Source organism: Gorilla gorilla, chromosome 3 (genome assembly GCF_029281585.2).
Source record: "Gorilla gorilla gorilla isolate KB3781 chromosome 3, NHGRI_mGorGor1-v2.1_pri, whole genome shotgun sequence".
NCBI lineage: Eukaryota > Metazoa > Chordata > Mammalia > Primates > Hominidae > Gorilla > Gorilla gorilla.
The window spans coordinates 91740077-91757609 of NC_073227.2; the positions used below are offsets into that span (position 1 = coordinate 91740077).

Genomic DNA, 17533 nt, shown 5'->3' on the forward strand with positions numbered 1-17533 from the left:
AAATTATAATTTTAGGAGATTTGACAATATTCTTTTGAATATCCTCGTTGACAAATTTCTTTTGCTTTGAATGGATTTAACTTTACAGAGTATCTGCAGTAATTTGTGTGTTGTTGAATAGAGCGAAAATTGGAAAAGCAATATAACATTCTAGAAGGTAATTTGGCATTATATACCAAAACACTTAAATTTTTATATAGACATTGATATAGTAACTCTTCTGACAGGAATTTATTCTAAGGAAACAGTCTTATATATATGTGCAAAGATTTCTTTATGATATTGTTCATTATAGTGAAAAGTTAAAAACAATCTAAACAGTAGAATATTAGAAAAATAGATTTTAGGATAACCATTCAGCATAATGCTATGGAGTCAACAACGTGTAATATTATGGAAAATATCAAATGAAATAGAATAAAAGTGGAAAAATCAAAATATCAAACAGTATGTGAAAAATTCTATATGTACACATATATATGGACATAAATATGTAGAAAAGGATATATTTGCAAGTGTTAAAATTTATCTCTACATAGTAGAATTGAAAAACATTTTCTTTTTTCATTATTTTTTCTAAATATTCTACAATGAACATATATTAATTTTGAAACAAAAAATATATTTCAAAGAAGATAGAATTATGGTTCTTCAGACATGTGTGATAGTTAATGTGGGTAATCAGTCTTTGCTCAGTACTAAAACTATAAAAGGAATTTTTAATTTTTGGAACAAGAGCAACACCATTAAAAGAAATGGATAGCTTCCCAAAGAGAATAATTTGAAAAACAGCCCTGATTTGGATTTGGAAGTTCTGGGATTTTGAGGGGGTGTTGGGGTACATTTTAAATTGAGCTTTAATTTGCATAGTAAAATTCACAGATTATACATTTGTGTAACCAACATCCAAATTAAAATACAGCTGGTATATTTGTCTGAAAAAAAATCATTGTTTTTCTTTCAACAGTATTATACCTTAAATAATTTCTTAAAGCAATATAGATCTTTCAGGGCATTTTCTCTTTGTTGGTACTTGGAATCATGTGTCTTGATCTCACTATCTCTTGGAGTAGTGCGGCCAAATTAGCAGCCCCATACGTGGGCTCTCAGTGATGAGGTTCAGTTTGCCATGTAGGTTTTTCAGGGTGTCCAGTTTATGGAAAGCTGAGAATGCCTCCTCTACCAACTAAAGAAGCAGAATTACCCAGGTGCCTGGTAGTGACTTTGGTCAAGCAAGTCAGTCCTCCACCAGGACCAGAGGTATATGTCCTATGGGAATTTCTACCAAAGAATTGCAGATTGAATTTATTTGCTCCCATCTATTTCCCCTCTCCTGTTTATTAAAAAAAAGGAGGAAAACTATCTGCCTTTTAAATAACTATTTCTCTTCTTTCGAACAACTTATAGGATATTTGTGTTGCCCACTAGTTGCATTTTCTAGGTGAGGATTGTAAGGGTGGTAAATAAGAACTAACTTCCATTTTGCCTTTGCAATGACCTCTGGTCCTCCAGGGATTTATGACCTACTGGTCTAGAGGGGTGTTTGTAACCTCCTGACATACTCCTGAACTGCTTCATAGGACCATCTTTTGCCAGACCACGCTGAACTGCCAGTGTCAACACTACTTGCACAAAGCTTAATAAATGAGTTTTCTCCAGTATTGAGCCCCTGAGAAACATCCTTTTTTTGCTGTGACTCCAGATACTTCTAACCAAAATTAGCTCTGAGTGGCAGTTCCATGTCATTAATGGGCTTTTAATTTTTTATTTCTTGGATTTGAAGTTTCATTTCAAAGACCACCTGACAGTAGATCATTTAGTTATTCCAGTGGTCTGCAGCCATGAGAACTTCTAGAACTTGAAATAACAATAATTATATTAGGAGAGTTTATTATGTTCCAGGCAATATTGTTAAGCGCTTTCATGGCTTTTCTTACTTAATTCTGATAACAAACCAATGAAGTTGTAGGGATTATTTTGGCTGTTTTGCAGGTGAAGTAATTGAAGCTAAGAAAGGGTAGGTATTTACAAATAGGAAATAATGGTGCAGGAGTTCCAATAGTGGTTGTGCTCCCAACTGCTGTACTATATTATCTACCCAAATTGATTCCTGCCATCTATTGGTTCTTAACATTATTGTGTATAATTGATGTTAAGTTGCTCATAAAAGGCTGGCCTTCTCTTCCTCAGTATGTACTTTTCAAGAAAGCTATACCTAGCAAATCTAGCCCTCCAAGAAAGAAAGGAACTCCAGGCCAAAAGGAACAACTCTGATCCTGCTGCTAGTTAGTATCAGGCTCCTGACACCTGGTAAAGGTCAAGCATTGAACACTAGGGCTTTTACCTTACCCACCTTGCCAAGTAATTTTCATTCCTCATTTTAGTTTCTGTTGACTACCTGGCTGCAGTAATACTATTCTCTTTCAAGAAACCCTTTGTCTTCAGAGCCATGCATCCACTCAGCCCATCACTGATCTCCCTTCCTTCATCCAGCAGCATCAGAAACTGACTGCTCACCCTGAGATAACTTCATAACCTCTGAATCAACCTTGGTTTTATTTAGGAGCAGGCTTCTTTGTATATAACTTGGCTATGAGCTTCATGAGGACATGAATTGTATCGGTTTTATTTACTGTGGTATCCTTAGCACCAAGAAAAGTATTGGGAACTGAGTAAATTCTTGTTGAATGATTAAATTATGTGCTAACATGTATATGCACTGTATGGGAAGCTCAGGTATCTGTGCTCTGGTAATGCCCTTAGTCCTCATTAGTGCCACTAGAGACTACAGAACAATCTCAAGCAAACAAATGGTATATGCTCCCCTTACCAACTTGCAAATGGCCATTATTCACCCACTTCATGGGAATGGTCATAGTTTAATGCTGTATTCCTTAAAGCCCAGACCTTGTCCTGACCAGAGAAATTTGGAGAGTTATCAGATAATGGCAGTCACATGCAAGAAGTGGTAGAGGAGAGACGTCCCACATACGTGAGACTTTAAGCACTAACCTGGATCGAGAAATATTTTATTTGACAAAACTAGTGCAGCTGTGACATTTCCATCTTTCATCACTTGACATTACTTTGAGGTCTTGATATTTACTTCACTCAAGGGACAGAAATTTCTAAGCCCTCCCATGCTAGATTTTTGGTGTTTTCAGGCTGTCTTATGAGATTTATCTTACTCTGTACTCACAGTGCTGCCTCCCAAATAACACACAGAATTTCTATGTTGTTGTGCAGATTTTTATAATATGTACTTAGTTTTCATTCTTATGCAGGTGACCTTCATGTTGCAAGCAGGATGAGTTTATACAGTATCTCAGGGGTATGTTCTATTTGATTGCCCTCCCTGACTACACACACACACACACACACACAGAGAGAGAGAGAGAGAGAGAGAGAGGGAGCGCAACCTGTTCTTTGGGATATATTACATTATCTAGCCAGGTGATGTACTAATACAGAAACAATTTTAAAAATAATTTTTCTGCACTCTGATACCTCCTTCAATTTGTTGATGAAGCTGTTGCTATAAACTATTAGCAAATACAAAGTTCTTCATTCAGTTCAAACACAGACAAATATATGTATCTGGTGCTAAATGGTTCCTGGTTTCTTTTTTATTTTTCCAGGCAAGAAAACTCATCAGTGATTTTGCCATTATCTTGTCCATTCTCATCTTTTGTGTAATAGATGCCCTAGTAGGTGTGGACACTCCAAAACTAATTGTGCCAAGTGAGTTCAAGGTAGGTGAATGTCTATCTTTTGGTCATTCCTGGAACTCTTTTTCTTTCTTTCCCCCTATTCTAATTTATTGTGTTTCTCTTTGAGTTAGTTTTGTACAATTATCCATATTTTTTTTCCAAAATCAGTCCCTCTTAGGCTCATATATACATGTAGTTTAATTTCTTCACTACAATTAAATGTCAAGACTAGGGTTTTTATTTAAAACAACTGATAATACTATTATAAACTCTGGCTTATAGTTTTAGAATAAATATCCAAAATATTTTATATACCTTATTACCTCGATCTATATAATGACTCTGGGAAATACGTATTGTAGCTATCATCCTCCTGATTTTTTCTTTTTTGAGACAGGGCCTTGCTCTGTTGCCTAGGCTGGAGGGTGATGGTGCAATCTCAGCTCACTGCAACCTTTGCCTCCTAGGTTCAAAGAATCCTCCCACATTAGCCTCCCAAGTAGCTGGTACTATAGGCACATGCCACCACCCCCAGCTAATTTTTTAATGTTTTGTAGAGACAAGGTCTCACTATATTACCCAGTCTGGTCATCATCCTGATTTTATAAAGTTAAGATTGAAGCTCAAAGAATTAAGTAAAATGCCTAAGATTATGTAACTAGTAATGTCAAGATCTGAAGTTAGAACCCAAGCCTCCAGAAGTCTAGTCTAATACTCTTTTCATGCTATGAAACTACCTACCACACGCATGTATATATAATGTGAATTGTAATTATTACAAAGTAGATATAATGATTACTTAACTTACGAACCTATTGATATGCATAGGTAATGGATAAAATTTACATTCTAGTCATTCCTAAATATATTCCTAGCTAATTTTTCACTACAAGTCTTTTATCTATTTTCTAGAATAATCTTCCTTCCCTCCACTACTGAGATCATATATTTGCTAAGAATTATTAAGCTAGTTGCAGTTTTAGTTTAATAACTGCTTAATGAGGAAGGGATATATATGTTATAACACACATATTTTTTGAATTGTCTCTGCTATCACATATTCATTAGTAAAGATAAGTTCTCATCCATTCAACCATTAATTCATTTGAGTTAATATTTATTGAATATTGAGTCAGGCTCTAAGCTGGAAATTTGAAATGCATTGATGAGTAAGACAAATTTTTTTCCCTGACAAGCTCACATCTGCTAATTGTAGTAAAATGAGGTTAGATTCAGTGACAGAATTATGAGACAGATAATGGGAATATCCTCAGAAGAGAAGTGAGACTTTCTTGATAGCAAATATGGAGAAAATAATTCACAGTGTTCTATTTTAGTTTTTTATTTGCATTGTTGAATGTAAGGAAAAGCGTAGGAAACCCTTTTTTTCTGTAGTAGACATATATGATCTACTGATGGAAAACAGACTAAGAACTGCAAAAATAACAGTTTTTTCCAGTTTTTTTTTGTGATTTTCCTAAAATTTACCCAGTTATTATAGATCATTATTTCATATGTAAAATAAGAGACCAGAATTTTTACATTAGTTCACTTATATAAAAACAGTTATGGCTTTTTATATATATTATGAACCTGTTAAAATTCGGCAATAGTATAAACAACTTCATTTTAATTGCTAAAACCCATGAACAAAATTCATGGTGGTTTGGTAATTTCTTGCTACCTTTTTACTGAATTTCTTGCTATCTTTTTACTTTTTACCTTTTACTTTTTACTTGCTACCTTTTTACCTTTTTACATTTGGAGTTTTCTTCTGGCTGCTCTTTAAACTTAAATCAATTTCTTCCATTTTGAGTCCTTATCTTAAACCATCCCAAATACGCAAAATGCCATTCACTTCTTTTCCAACAGCCCATACTCTTTCTCTCCTTTCTTTAAAGAATTGCCTCAAAAATAACATCCTTTGGGAGAGTTTTGGTGAATAATCTTCATTCTCTAGCTCATAACTGTTTATATTTCTCAATATGTTGGTTATCCAAATATAAAAGCATGTCTTCCCATTGGTTTTTTCACCAAATAGTATATATTAACTTGATAATTTTCTGAAAAATGTCATCTGTCTTTTTCAAGCCAACAAGTCCAAACCGAGGTTGGTTCGTTCCACCGTTTGGAGAAAACCCCTGGTGGGTGTGCCTTGCCGCTGCTATCCCGGCTTTGTTGGTCACTATACTGATTTTCATGGACCAACAAATTACAGCTGTGATTGTAAACAGGAAAGAACATAAACTCAAGGTAAGTGTCCATAATAATGTCTGTCATTGCCTTCTACTTTCTTTTTAGTACTTGAAAACACTAATTGATTAAAAACCAAGGAAGCTTTGTTGGGAGTTACTATAGCTAATGTTCCTTAAGAGTCCGCAGAACCAGAGATCACTTTGTATTGGCACATGTTTTCAATATAACACTTCAGGGAGAGCTCATTTAAATCTGAAAAAAAAAAGGTTTCAAATCATATTTCTTTCACCAGCAAAGAGAATACAAACATAATTTACTATTTAGCCACAGTCATCCTACATCTGATTTTAGTGGAGTAACTATCCTCAATAAAGGCAATGACAATCAAAGATTTAATTAATTTATACTGAGCATCTGCTTTCTCTTAAATGAACTCAGGTTTATTCTTAAAGATTATTTAGATAGTTCATGGTTGTAAGCTGGTGGTGTACATCCCGTTTTTTGTCTTTGCATACTTGTGTCAGTATGTTATTAACCATAAAGAAGGGAGAAAAATGCTTTATTTTGTACATTTTAAAAATCAGTTATTAACTTTGTTATGAGTCTAAAGAAAATGCCTTAGTGGTCTGGGATATCTTTCAAGAGAGCCGCCTAAAATGCTCTTACTTTGTATAATGTTTTTCCAGCTCTAGTGACTTTTTTAGTTGCAATGAATTTTTACAATACCATTTGAAGAAGTGAGATATGAATGGTAACAATAATAAGAGCTATTATTTAGTGGAGGGCTACTATGAGCCAGGCCATCTTCTAAGCACTTTGTATTATATATTAACTCGTTAACTTTTCATAACCACCATATGAGGGAAGCATGAAAATGCATTAGAGTCTGTTACCCAGAAGGAGAGGATATTACTAAGAATAGAGTTCAGCACAGTAGGTATAGCAGGAAAAATATTCAGGAAATATAAAGAATTGGCTGACTATAGAAACCCATTGAGCAGAGGAATGAGAGAGATGAGGAAGATTCTGATAAACTATCCAAGTAGGGAGAACTTAAAAAGCTGTAGATCATGGTAAGAAAGGAGTAAATCCCATAATAATAAGACCAGGAGAAGAAAATTAAAAGCTTTGGTCAAAGAAGAGATGTTTAGATTTTGAGAGTTTGGAAGGAGAGAAAGCTGAGATTGATGAACTGGTCCAAAGCATGTGGCTAGCTCCTGAAGCATGTTGACAATGACGTCCATCAAAACTTGTAAGTTAGAGTAATGTGAGTCTGGTGAACTGAAAGTATCACCTGCCTCAATATTGATATGATTGGAAAGTGGCACAGAGTATGGTAGAGAAGAACATCATGGGAAAGTTGCTAAAACCATAAGTGAAAGTATATAACTGTCCTGGAGGTCGGCATATTTAGTGATGTGGAAGGGCAGAATGAAGAATAGCTGGGCTTCAATACAAGGCAGTTCATAAAGCACGAAAACAAGTGAGGTATGCTCCCATCTAACATGGGGAGTAAAACAAACAAACAAAACAAACAAACCAACCAACAAAAAAACTAGACTGTCACTAAAGAACAGATCTCTGCAAGAAATCAGTGCTCCCAAAGGAAGCCAAGTGGTTTTCACTTATGATGAAAGAAAAGGTTGCGAATTCAGTTGGAAAATTACATTAAAATGACTTTCCCCCTATGCCCACTCCTGCCATGAGTAGATATTGTACTGCTCTGAGATACTCTTCTTAATTCTAAGATCATTGAGCTTCTCACATTCTGGTAATGTTGGGTTGTTTGCACTTGTTACATGGCAGCTGACTTAAGAATTAAGAAGTGGAAGATGCTAGGCCATTAAATGGTTACATCTGCAACTGGCACAGCCTTACTTCTTTACTTTGCTATAGTCAATGGGTCAAAATAGTCACAGGGGCAGCCTCCATTCAAGGGGGTGAGGGGGGAATTCTCCTTTTAATGGGGGAATGGCAAGGTCGTATTACAGAAAACCGTGTAAGATAGGAGATGTTTTCCAGCCATTTTTGGAAAATAAAATCTGCTACATTTGTACTGAAAAATTTGCCATAGTCTACATCTTGGTGATTGATTCCCCGTGGTATCATTTAAGCATATATACATTCATATATATATATATATATATATATATATATATATATATATATTTATTTATTTATTTATTTTAGACAGAGTCTTGCTCTGTCACCCAGGCTGGAGTGCAGTGGCTTGATCTCAGCTCACTTCAACTTCTGCCTCCAGGGTTCAAGTGATTCTCCTGCCTCAGCCTCCCGAGTAGCTGGGATTACAGGGGCATGCCACCATGCCAGCTAATTTTTGTATTTTTAGTAGAGACGGGTTTTTGCCATGTTGGTCAGGCTGGTCTTGAACTCCTGACTTCGTGATCCGCCCACCTTGGCCTCCCAAAGTGCTGGGATTACAGGCATGAGCCACCATGCCTGGCCCATTTAAGCATATTCTTTTGTCTTCTGTGCTTCCTTTAAATTGGCCATTGGATCTAGAAGCTTGAGGAGATATAGTTTTGATATTGTATATCTATCTATCTTTGTGTATGTGTATATATACACACATATATAATATATACACACATATATGTATATACATATATATGTATATATATACGTATATATATACATATATGTATACATATACATATATGTATATACGTATATATATATATATACATATACATATCCTTTCTTACCACGATCTACAGCTTTTTAAGTTCTCCCTATTTGGATAGTTTATCAGAATCTTCCTCATCTCTCTCATTCCTCTGCTCAATGGGTTTCTATAGTCAGCCAATTCTTTATATTTCCTGAATATTTTTCCTGCTATACCTACTGTGCTGAACTCTATTCTTAGTAATATCCTCTCCTTCTGGGTAACAGACTCTAATGCGTTTTCATGCTTCCCTCATATGGTGGTTATGAAAAGGTAATGAGTTAATATATAATTCAAATATGTATACATATATGTATATGTATACACATATGTCTACGTATATGTGTGTATATATTATACATATGTGTATATATACATATGTGTCTATATTATACATATGTGTATATATACATATGTGTGTATATATTATGCATATGTGTGTGTATATTATACATATATGTGTGTATATATACATATGTGTGTTTGTGTATATATATATATAGAGAGAGAGAGAGAGAGAGAGAAGCCCAAGACTAATTTATAAAAGGCCAGATAACTTTAAACTACAAGTTTGCCTTAGGAATTTCGAGGGCACAGAGATAATGTGAATTCCAGCTCTAAACCCAATTGTAGAGTTGTGGTTAGGGATATCCCTATCCTGGGAGATTCTTTCTTTCTTTTCCTTTCTTTTGGCATTATACCCAATGGCAAGGCTGAGAGAGGCATGTGTTCTCACTATCTTTCTCTGTGGGGTATTTTTTTTTTTGATTGGCCAACTGAGTATGCCATGTTTAGAGTGTACTAGTTTTATTTTGGGTGGTATCTCCCATCTATGCCCTCTCCCACAGAGCCCGAGAATTGGTCTCTGTCCCAAGAGTTCAGATGGTCATTCTAATTCAGGCCGTAAGCCTCCAAGGATTGGCACAGTCTCTCTCAGGGCAGTCCCAGGCTCCAGGGCTTACTGACTCCAAGGATTTGCTTCTTTGCGTGGCTGTTGTTTTTTGTATCCAATTGTTCCTCTTTCTAGTGGATGAGCCATAGTTTCTAAAATATATTTTCTGTGTCTTTTTGAGCATTTTCAGATGTTCTGTATTGAGAGGGTTTTTGATGTTGGTTTAGTTTACCAAAGGCTAGAAATTGTTGTTGACTAATATATTTTTATTCTGAAAAAAATTTGTAAACAAATTCTTAATTATGATCTATAGTTGGCTAGATTTATCCTGTATCTTTGGAGGTAAATAAATCTCCTACTAATTTTTACTCACTATGTTTTCTTATTGATAAAATTCAGAATTTAGAATTTCGGAAGTTTAGGAATGATAAAATACAGACATTTTTTCTCTTATTTTCAGTAGAAAACATTAGAAAATCAAGGTTTATTAGGGTTTGCCTCTTAAAATAAGAGTTGAATATATAAAAAATAAGTTTTCATCACCTTCAGAATTGCCACTTGAAATCATTCTTTTGAATAATGAGAGTTATGGAATAGGTGTCAGTCTTTTGTCACAAATCTAGTGATACCAGTGAACATTTCATCATGAATCAAAGGCTTTTCACTCTGAAAATTGTTTTGTTCATATTTTGTTAGGAAAGGAGAGCTGTGGAATGTGAACACTGGAGATTCTGTCTAAAATTGTAAAGGGCCTTAACTGCTATGAAATTGTTTCAAAAGAGAAAGCTGAAACTGAGAGAGATAGAAGCATTGTGGTATTAAAAACAGCATGTTTTTGGGTGGCATTTGCTTTGGCTTCCGGTCAAGTGGCTCTGGCTGTCTGTTCTGCTTGGGATGGGATCCACCTTTCCACTCTGCTGAACACCTCAGTATTGATGTAGGAACGCCAAGACACTTGGCTTTCTTTGACCATTATTTTGGTTGTTTATGCCCTGCATTAGCCCTGCAGAGTGCTCAAAAGCAAGCCAGGGTCAGCAAGGTCATGATTCCTTTAAGGTCATTCCCTGAGTCACTGGCAGAAGCAGGAATAGAGTCTGAGCTTCAGACTGCAAAGCCAGAGATACTTCTCACAAGGAAAGTGATTTCGAGAGTGTTATAGATTGGGGGTAGGAGGGAGAAATAATTTAGGATAGATATCTAGAAATAGATATGAGGTGGTTGTGGCAACCAATTTGCTCTGATATCTTTTATGGGAAAACCCTTAATTTGAGGGTGTCCTTTTTTGATAACTCCCAAATTCCTATTTTTGCCCTACTTTCATTTTTCCTTTTTATTTCTACTCTCATAATCCTATAGACTCAGTCCTTTTATTTTATGCCTAGACTCTTCTAAAGGGTTAGCCATAATAACCAATCTTCCTTGCTTCATTCCAAAAGCCTTCATTTTTTTTAAAAATGCTATTCTTGTATGTCAGTCCTGTGTTTTTAAACTTTCACACCTTGGCCCCTTTAAATCTTTACCTCTCAAAGAACTTCCATTTGTCCTAGCCTGGGTTTTTGGGTTTTAAGACTCTTTGCTAGAGGACCACAACCTAAGTTTAAAATGGCTTTCTTCAAATGCTAGCCAGTGCTCTAGTCAAATGAACAGTTGAGTTTTCCTTAAGCATGACAGTTTCTTCTGCTAGGTACTCCAGCCAGAAACCTCTTCTCCTTACTTCCTAATGATTGCTATTTTTCAAAATCCTCTCCATCCTTACAAAAACTTCTCAGTGTAGCTTTCACCTTTAATGTAATTTATATTTCTCTTGTTTTTGCTCTTAGTATATTCGTATTACTCTGTGGCACAGATCACATATTTCTTTTACAGTATCTGTTTTGTATAATTACTTTATCCCTTTTCTTGGCCAAAATGTTTTCAAGGTCAGGACCATGTTTTATTCCTCTTTTCAGCTCTCATTTGGCCCAGCAGTTTCATATGGTAGACTCAATAAATACATGTTGATGAATTTTATTCTCTTTGGCCCACATGGCTCTCAGTTGTTACACTGTGTGAAATGGGTGATAACTGCAAAACATATAAACTCTCCACTTCTCAAAGTGTGTGCTTATATTGGTCAAAGCCCTGTTTAGATGTCATCACTGCAGGGAGTTTTTGTGAATTTACTGTAGACATAGTTAAACACTTCATTATCTGTACTTTTTATTATCGTTTCCAAACCTCTTTGAATCTCTATTCAGAGTGCATTATAATTTGTGTACAAGTCTGTGTCGCCTTCTTCAATTCTGAGCCCCTTGGTGGGAGGTACCATGTCATGGCTCTTAGTGTCCCCATAAATGAGCATATTGTCTGGATCTTTGTGGGCCCCTAGCATGAATGTCTATTCTGTGTCCCTGCATGTCCCAGTGTTTACTGCTCCTCACCTCTCCTTTGTTATCAACTATGTACCACATGTAAACTTTAGGCCACTGGGCTAGTCTTTTTCTTTCATAGATTTTGATTTCTGTGGATTTATTCCTAAATGATTTGTACTCTGTATTAGTAAAGCATATACAATTTCAAAAGGAAATAAAGTTTCACTTTCTCTCCTTGTACTTAAAATAATCTCCAGTTTCAGAAAATAGAACAACCGTTTGGTTTCTATTCATGGAAACAAGAAGTCTTTTAAACTTTAAAGGGCATATTTAACCTTTTGAGCATTTATTGAGTGCTTGCTATGTATGGAACACTTGTGTTAGATGTTGAAGATAAAAATTGTTCTACATTGCCATCTGTGCCCTGAAAGAGTTTAATGGATTTTCCCTATTCACCACCTGTCTATTACAACACCAAGGTTGGAATTGACCATGCCTTTCTTTGTGCCTTGTACCTTGCATGTACATTAAATTATTTGTTTTCATGTCTGCCCTCAATTAGTAATCTGTATCTGTCAATGAATACTTATTAAAGAATCATTTCCTATCCAAAGATATGAGCAAATGCAAAAGGCCCAGGGTGGGAAGGAGCTTGGTGTATGGAGAAACATATAGTAGGCCAGTGTGACTGAGACTTGGGGAATTAATTCATTGAGATGAGGTCAAAGTTAATGGGGCCGGGTCACATGGAACAAAGTTTCTGAACTTCAGCATTATTGACAGTTGGAAATTTTTTTGTTGGTGGTAGCTTTCCTGTGCATTATGTAGGCTGTTTATCAGCATTTCTAGTCTCTCGCCAGTAGAGGCATTTACACCCTCCAGCTGTGACAACCAAAAATGTCTTCAGGCATTGCCAAATGTCCCTTGGGAGTGGCGATGAGAGCAAAATAGTTCTGGGAGGAGGCTCTGATGTAGAAACTTAAAGATAATTTTGCAGCGTTTAGTTTTTCCTTCTAAGTGAAACAGGAATCACTTTAAACAGGGAAGTGGCACAGAATGATTTCGATTTTTAAAAAAGATTCATTCGTGAGGAGAGTGGGTTGTCAGGGACAAGAGAAAAACAGGGACGTTTGTGGTGAGAGCAGCATTGAGGGCTGAGGGTTGGTTGCTGGATGGTGTGAAGGAAGAAGGGGAATTTGCAGGGAGCACTGAAAGGAGAGAATGGCTTTAAGCAAATGTCAAGGAGTAGAAGCAGAATCCCAATTCAAAGAGTGGCACATAGGAAAGTGCAGGGGCACAGAATATGCAAGGCACATTTAGGGATTTGTAGAGTTTCTGGAATCCCTGAGGGCCTCCTCAGAGTTTTAGATGCAGGAGCATGGAAAGGGAGGCTTTGTATTGCTCGGCCTTCTCAGCTGCCTGTGGCCTCCCCTATTCAGCGATATCCAGCTTGGGCTTGATGGGGTCAGAACTGCATTTGAAACACTCAGTCTGGCAGCAGTGAGGATGGATGGGGGAGGAACAAGAGTGGAGGTGGGTGGGGGGAGCTGAGTGGAAAGGGATGGTGGGTGGGAAGAGGCTGCTGCATAATCCAGGAGAGAAAGGATGAGAATCTGAAAAAGGTAATGGCAGTGGGGAGGAGGAGTACAGAACAGATAAAAAGTTTCATATGTTATTTTTGAAAAATACTGTTTTCCATATTTCTTGCAGTATTCTTTATATAAAAAGGACCAGTATTTGAATGTTATTTTTATTCCATTCAAATCTAGTCATTCAGATACTTTTAACTCAAAGGGACATCTTAGAAGTGGCTTGTTTTTATGCATATATAGGTGGTTTTGCAGAAACAACTTCTCTGACATAACCATTTGCATTCTTGGGTCTCATGGCAATAGTTTGGGGCAACATGAATTTGAAGCATAGCTTTTACCATTCTGTTCAGCAAATGTGTCTCCAGAGTTTAATGTATGTCGGACCCTGTACTAGACACGGTAAGCCTTACATGTTGAAATTTGGCAAAATAAATTTATCATTTTTTCTCTTTGACCTCGTTCTCCATAAACTCTCCCCAGTGTTGTTCCTTTAGTTTAAACTGCATCTTCTCAAACCTGGATTATAGCAGTGTTGTCATGTCTGTCCTCTGCCTCTAATCTTGACCACTCCCAATATACCGTTTATAGTCCCAACAGAGCCATCCTTCTAAATAGAAATCTGATTATATCACTTGCCTGCCTAAAACCCTTCAGTGACTTCCTATTGCTCTTGTGATAAAAAATTCCAAAGCCTTTAGCAAAACATAAAAGTTCTTAACTTCTCTAGCCTAATTTTCTACCTCCCCCATCTTCTCCTGTGCACCAAATCTATTTCATTTTCTCAGAATGGCAACTTGCTTTACATAGTTTTTCACGTACTTCTTATCTCTGAGCTGGTTATGGCTCATATTTTAGAACTCAACCTAAATACTACCCCCCATGCAAACCATCCCTGACTTTGCCCTAAGTTGGGTACCCCTCCTGGATGCTTTCTTAGCACCCTGAATTCACCCCTACTGTAGGCCTTTAACACTGTGGTTTTATAAACACCTGTTGTTTTGACCGGCTCTACCATTACAGTAAACCACTGGAGGGAAGGACTGTGTATTATTTATAACTTTACCTCCAGGGTCTAGCAGAGTGCCATTGAATGAGCGAATTAGCATTTATTCATTTATCCATCAAACATTTATCTATAGTATCCATTCTGTGGTACGCACTGTGCCAAGTGCTAGTTTGGTGGTGAACAGAAACATACATGGTTCCTGTCCTCATGGAACTGTGAGAGAGAGAGAGGCACAATTCACATAATTATGCAGAATGTGACACTGCAAATGTGGCTGATGTTGTGAAGGAGAAGGAGATGGTATGTTGAGAGGGAGTTCCCTAATGTGATGGCACTTATATTGAGACCTAAAATGTTAGCAAGAATTAGCTAAATGAGGCTGGGTGGGAAGACTATTTTGGACACCCAAAGAAATCACTGTGTATGCATAGGCCTTACAAAAGGAGGTACCTGGTGAGAACAAGTGATTGAAATAATCCTGTGTGGCTGCAATGAGAGAGTTGAGGCTGGAGAAGAGGTAGAGGCAGACCAGGTAGGGCCTTCAGGTCACATTGGTGATTTTCCCTTCCCCTTAAGAACAAAAAGAAGTCCAGTGTGGTTGAGGAGATGGAAGACTTTTTGAAAGCAGTGATGTCAAGGGAAACAGAGTACTTATCTATCTATAATTATTTTCTCCCAGAACCTTTGTTTATTCTGATGGTTATATATAGTTACCTTTATAGTCCATCATCTAAAATCTTCATTTCACCCTCTTTCATATGGGCCCTTTTTGCTAGTCTTGGACATATGTAACTCAAACTTGTTTTAGTGGAAATAGATCTAGAAAGCATCGAGATGACGCAGGGTAACATGGGTGACTTTTTTTTTTACATAAGCTATTCTTTTGACCCATTCATCTGGCTAATGTCCACATCCTTAGGTTACTACAGGTTTTTTGGTAACAAGATTTGTGGATTCTGCTCATTATTACCCTGCTGGTACTTCTAATATGGACTTCAGTGATTTAGTCTAAAGAGGGCATAAAAATTCTGTGATGTCTCTACTGTTTTTCTCCTTTTTTCCCTCCCCACAAATGTTTCTCATGTCTGCGAATTAACAATAAAGTGTTACTTTTTTTTCATGGCTAAACAAGAGTTTACAATTGCCAGTAAGGGGAGTATATGCACGCTATTTTTCCTTTTCTAAAAATAAACATTTATTGAGAATCAGCTGTGTATCATGCACTCTGCTAAGGCATTCAGAATACAGAGAAAAAAAGATACAGTCCGGTCCTCATATTACTTACAGTCTAATGTCAAAGACAGATGAATACATACATAATTTCAGAATTAGTGTGACGAGTGTTGTGATAGAGGAAGTCATAAAATGCAAAACAGGGAAACATAAAGGAGGAGAACTAACCTAACTTGACTTACTTATCTCACCTAGGTTGAGGAAGGAAAACCTACCAGAAAAGGTGAGGGTTAATTTAAGTCTTAAGGATAAATAGGACGGAGCGAGAGAAAGAACAAAGGAAGAGTAGAGGTTATTCCGGGTAGAAGAGGCTATGTTGGCAAAGACACAGAAGGCATCAGTGAAAGAAACACATATGAGGCATTGCAGGTGGTTGAAAGTGGTGGTGGCACAGGATCCAAGCAGGAGAGAGATGAAAGATGAGGCTGCAGATGTGAACAGAGGCCAGATCATGAATGACCCATAGTGGGGTCTTAGACACACAAACAGGGAGGAGGGAGAAAATTCTGTAGGCTCCACCTTAAGGTATAGCCAGAATCCAACCGCTTCTTACCATCTTCACTGCCACCACTCTGGTTCTAATCATCACAGTTTCTTTCAATGGTTATGTAGTCTTACTATCTTTTCCCTATTCGCCTAACACAGCAGCCAGTGTGTTTAGAACATAAGCAAACCATGACCCTCCTCCATTTCAAACCTTCCAGTGGTTTCCCATTATACTCATTCTACAAGCCTAGGTTCTGATAGTTCTCCGTAGTACTTATTACTAGGTGAGAAGCTGCATATTTTATTTATTTATGGTATTCATTGTTGTCTCCCTCAGTAGAATGGAGACTCCATGAGGGCAAGATTTTTTTTGTCTGTTTTATTCACAGATGTGTCACCAGCATGGTACTAAGTTGGCAGTCAATATTCATTGAAAGAATGAATGACTGAAATCTCAGATATATCATGGTATTCACCTCACTAGTCATTATTGAACAAATTTATTTCAGCTCATCCCACCTCTGCCCTCCTTTCCTCTGCCTTACACCACTCTCAATTCAAACTATTATGCCTTCCTGAAAAGAACTGGTTTTATGAATGTATATTAACCTATATCTATTCATAATCCCAAGTAGATTTTTGTTCTTAGCCAAGCCTGGACTAGGTGAATACATGCCTTTCTTTCTTGTACCAGCTCCCTTGCCTGTGATGAGTTCTCGGAACATGATTAGATCCATGTGTGTGAGCCAGGGGTGAAATCTTGGCATTTCAGTGAGAGGAGAGCAGTGTTGTGACGAACTGTAACAAGATCTGAATGATAACAGTCACCAGGTTCCTAGTGTAAATCACATCCTCATTTTTTAAAACCAACCTCTTTATTCCTTGGATTGGTCATACTCTGGCTCTTGGCACTGCTGCTTCCCTGCTGTGAAAATGGACTGCTCTATTTTCTCAGGCTCCATAGGGGTATCAAGTATTTGATTTCTTCATAAATAGAGCAAAGAAATAGAACCATAGAATAACATTGCGGACACATTTAACAATATTTATTTAATGAGTAAAAAAGCTAGATCTTTTGTTACATTGTCTGCTCTTCCAGTCAGTAAATGTTATTGTGACCATTGGGCAATGTTTGAAATCGGCCTATTCTGATTAAGGGAGTGTTTATTACGTTAATGGTGATATATAATAGATTGTTAAACATTTACTTTCACATATTATGAAAGCTGAGAAATGGCCTACATACCTTCTCAATCTTGCTTTCGGATCCTTACATAAGTTGAGTACTGTCTAGATGAGCAGCATACTACTCAGCGCTGTCCAGTAGAGAAGGCAGGGTGCCTGCTTTCAAGGTGCTTATTATGTTTATCTTAACAAAAAC

The 17533-nt window shown here is 36.9% G+C and overlaps 1 protein-coding gene across 3 annotated transcripts in view; it reads left to right on the top strand.

Annotated features, from left to right (window-relative positions):
* SLC4A4 (solute carrier family 4 member 4) overlaps positions 1–17533 on the top strand; it is a 388838-nt gene that overhangs the window by 345074 nt on the left and 26231 nt on the right. For all 3 annotated transcript variants that reach the window (XM_004038792.5, XM_031010225.3, XM_019025724.4), the window contains exons 17-18: positions 3639–3752; positions 5802–5963. In XM_004038792.5, the coding sequence (XP_004038840.3) occupies positions 3639–3752; positions 5802–5963 (276 nt within the window). The remainder of the gene's footprint in view (positions 1–3638; positions 3753–5801; positions 5964–17533) is intronic.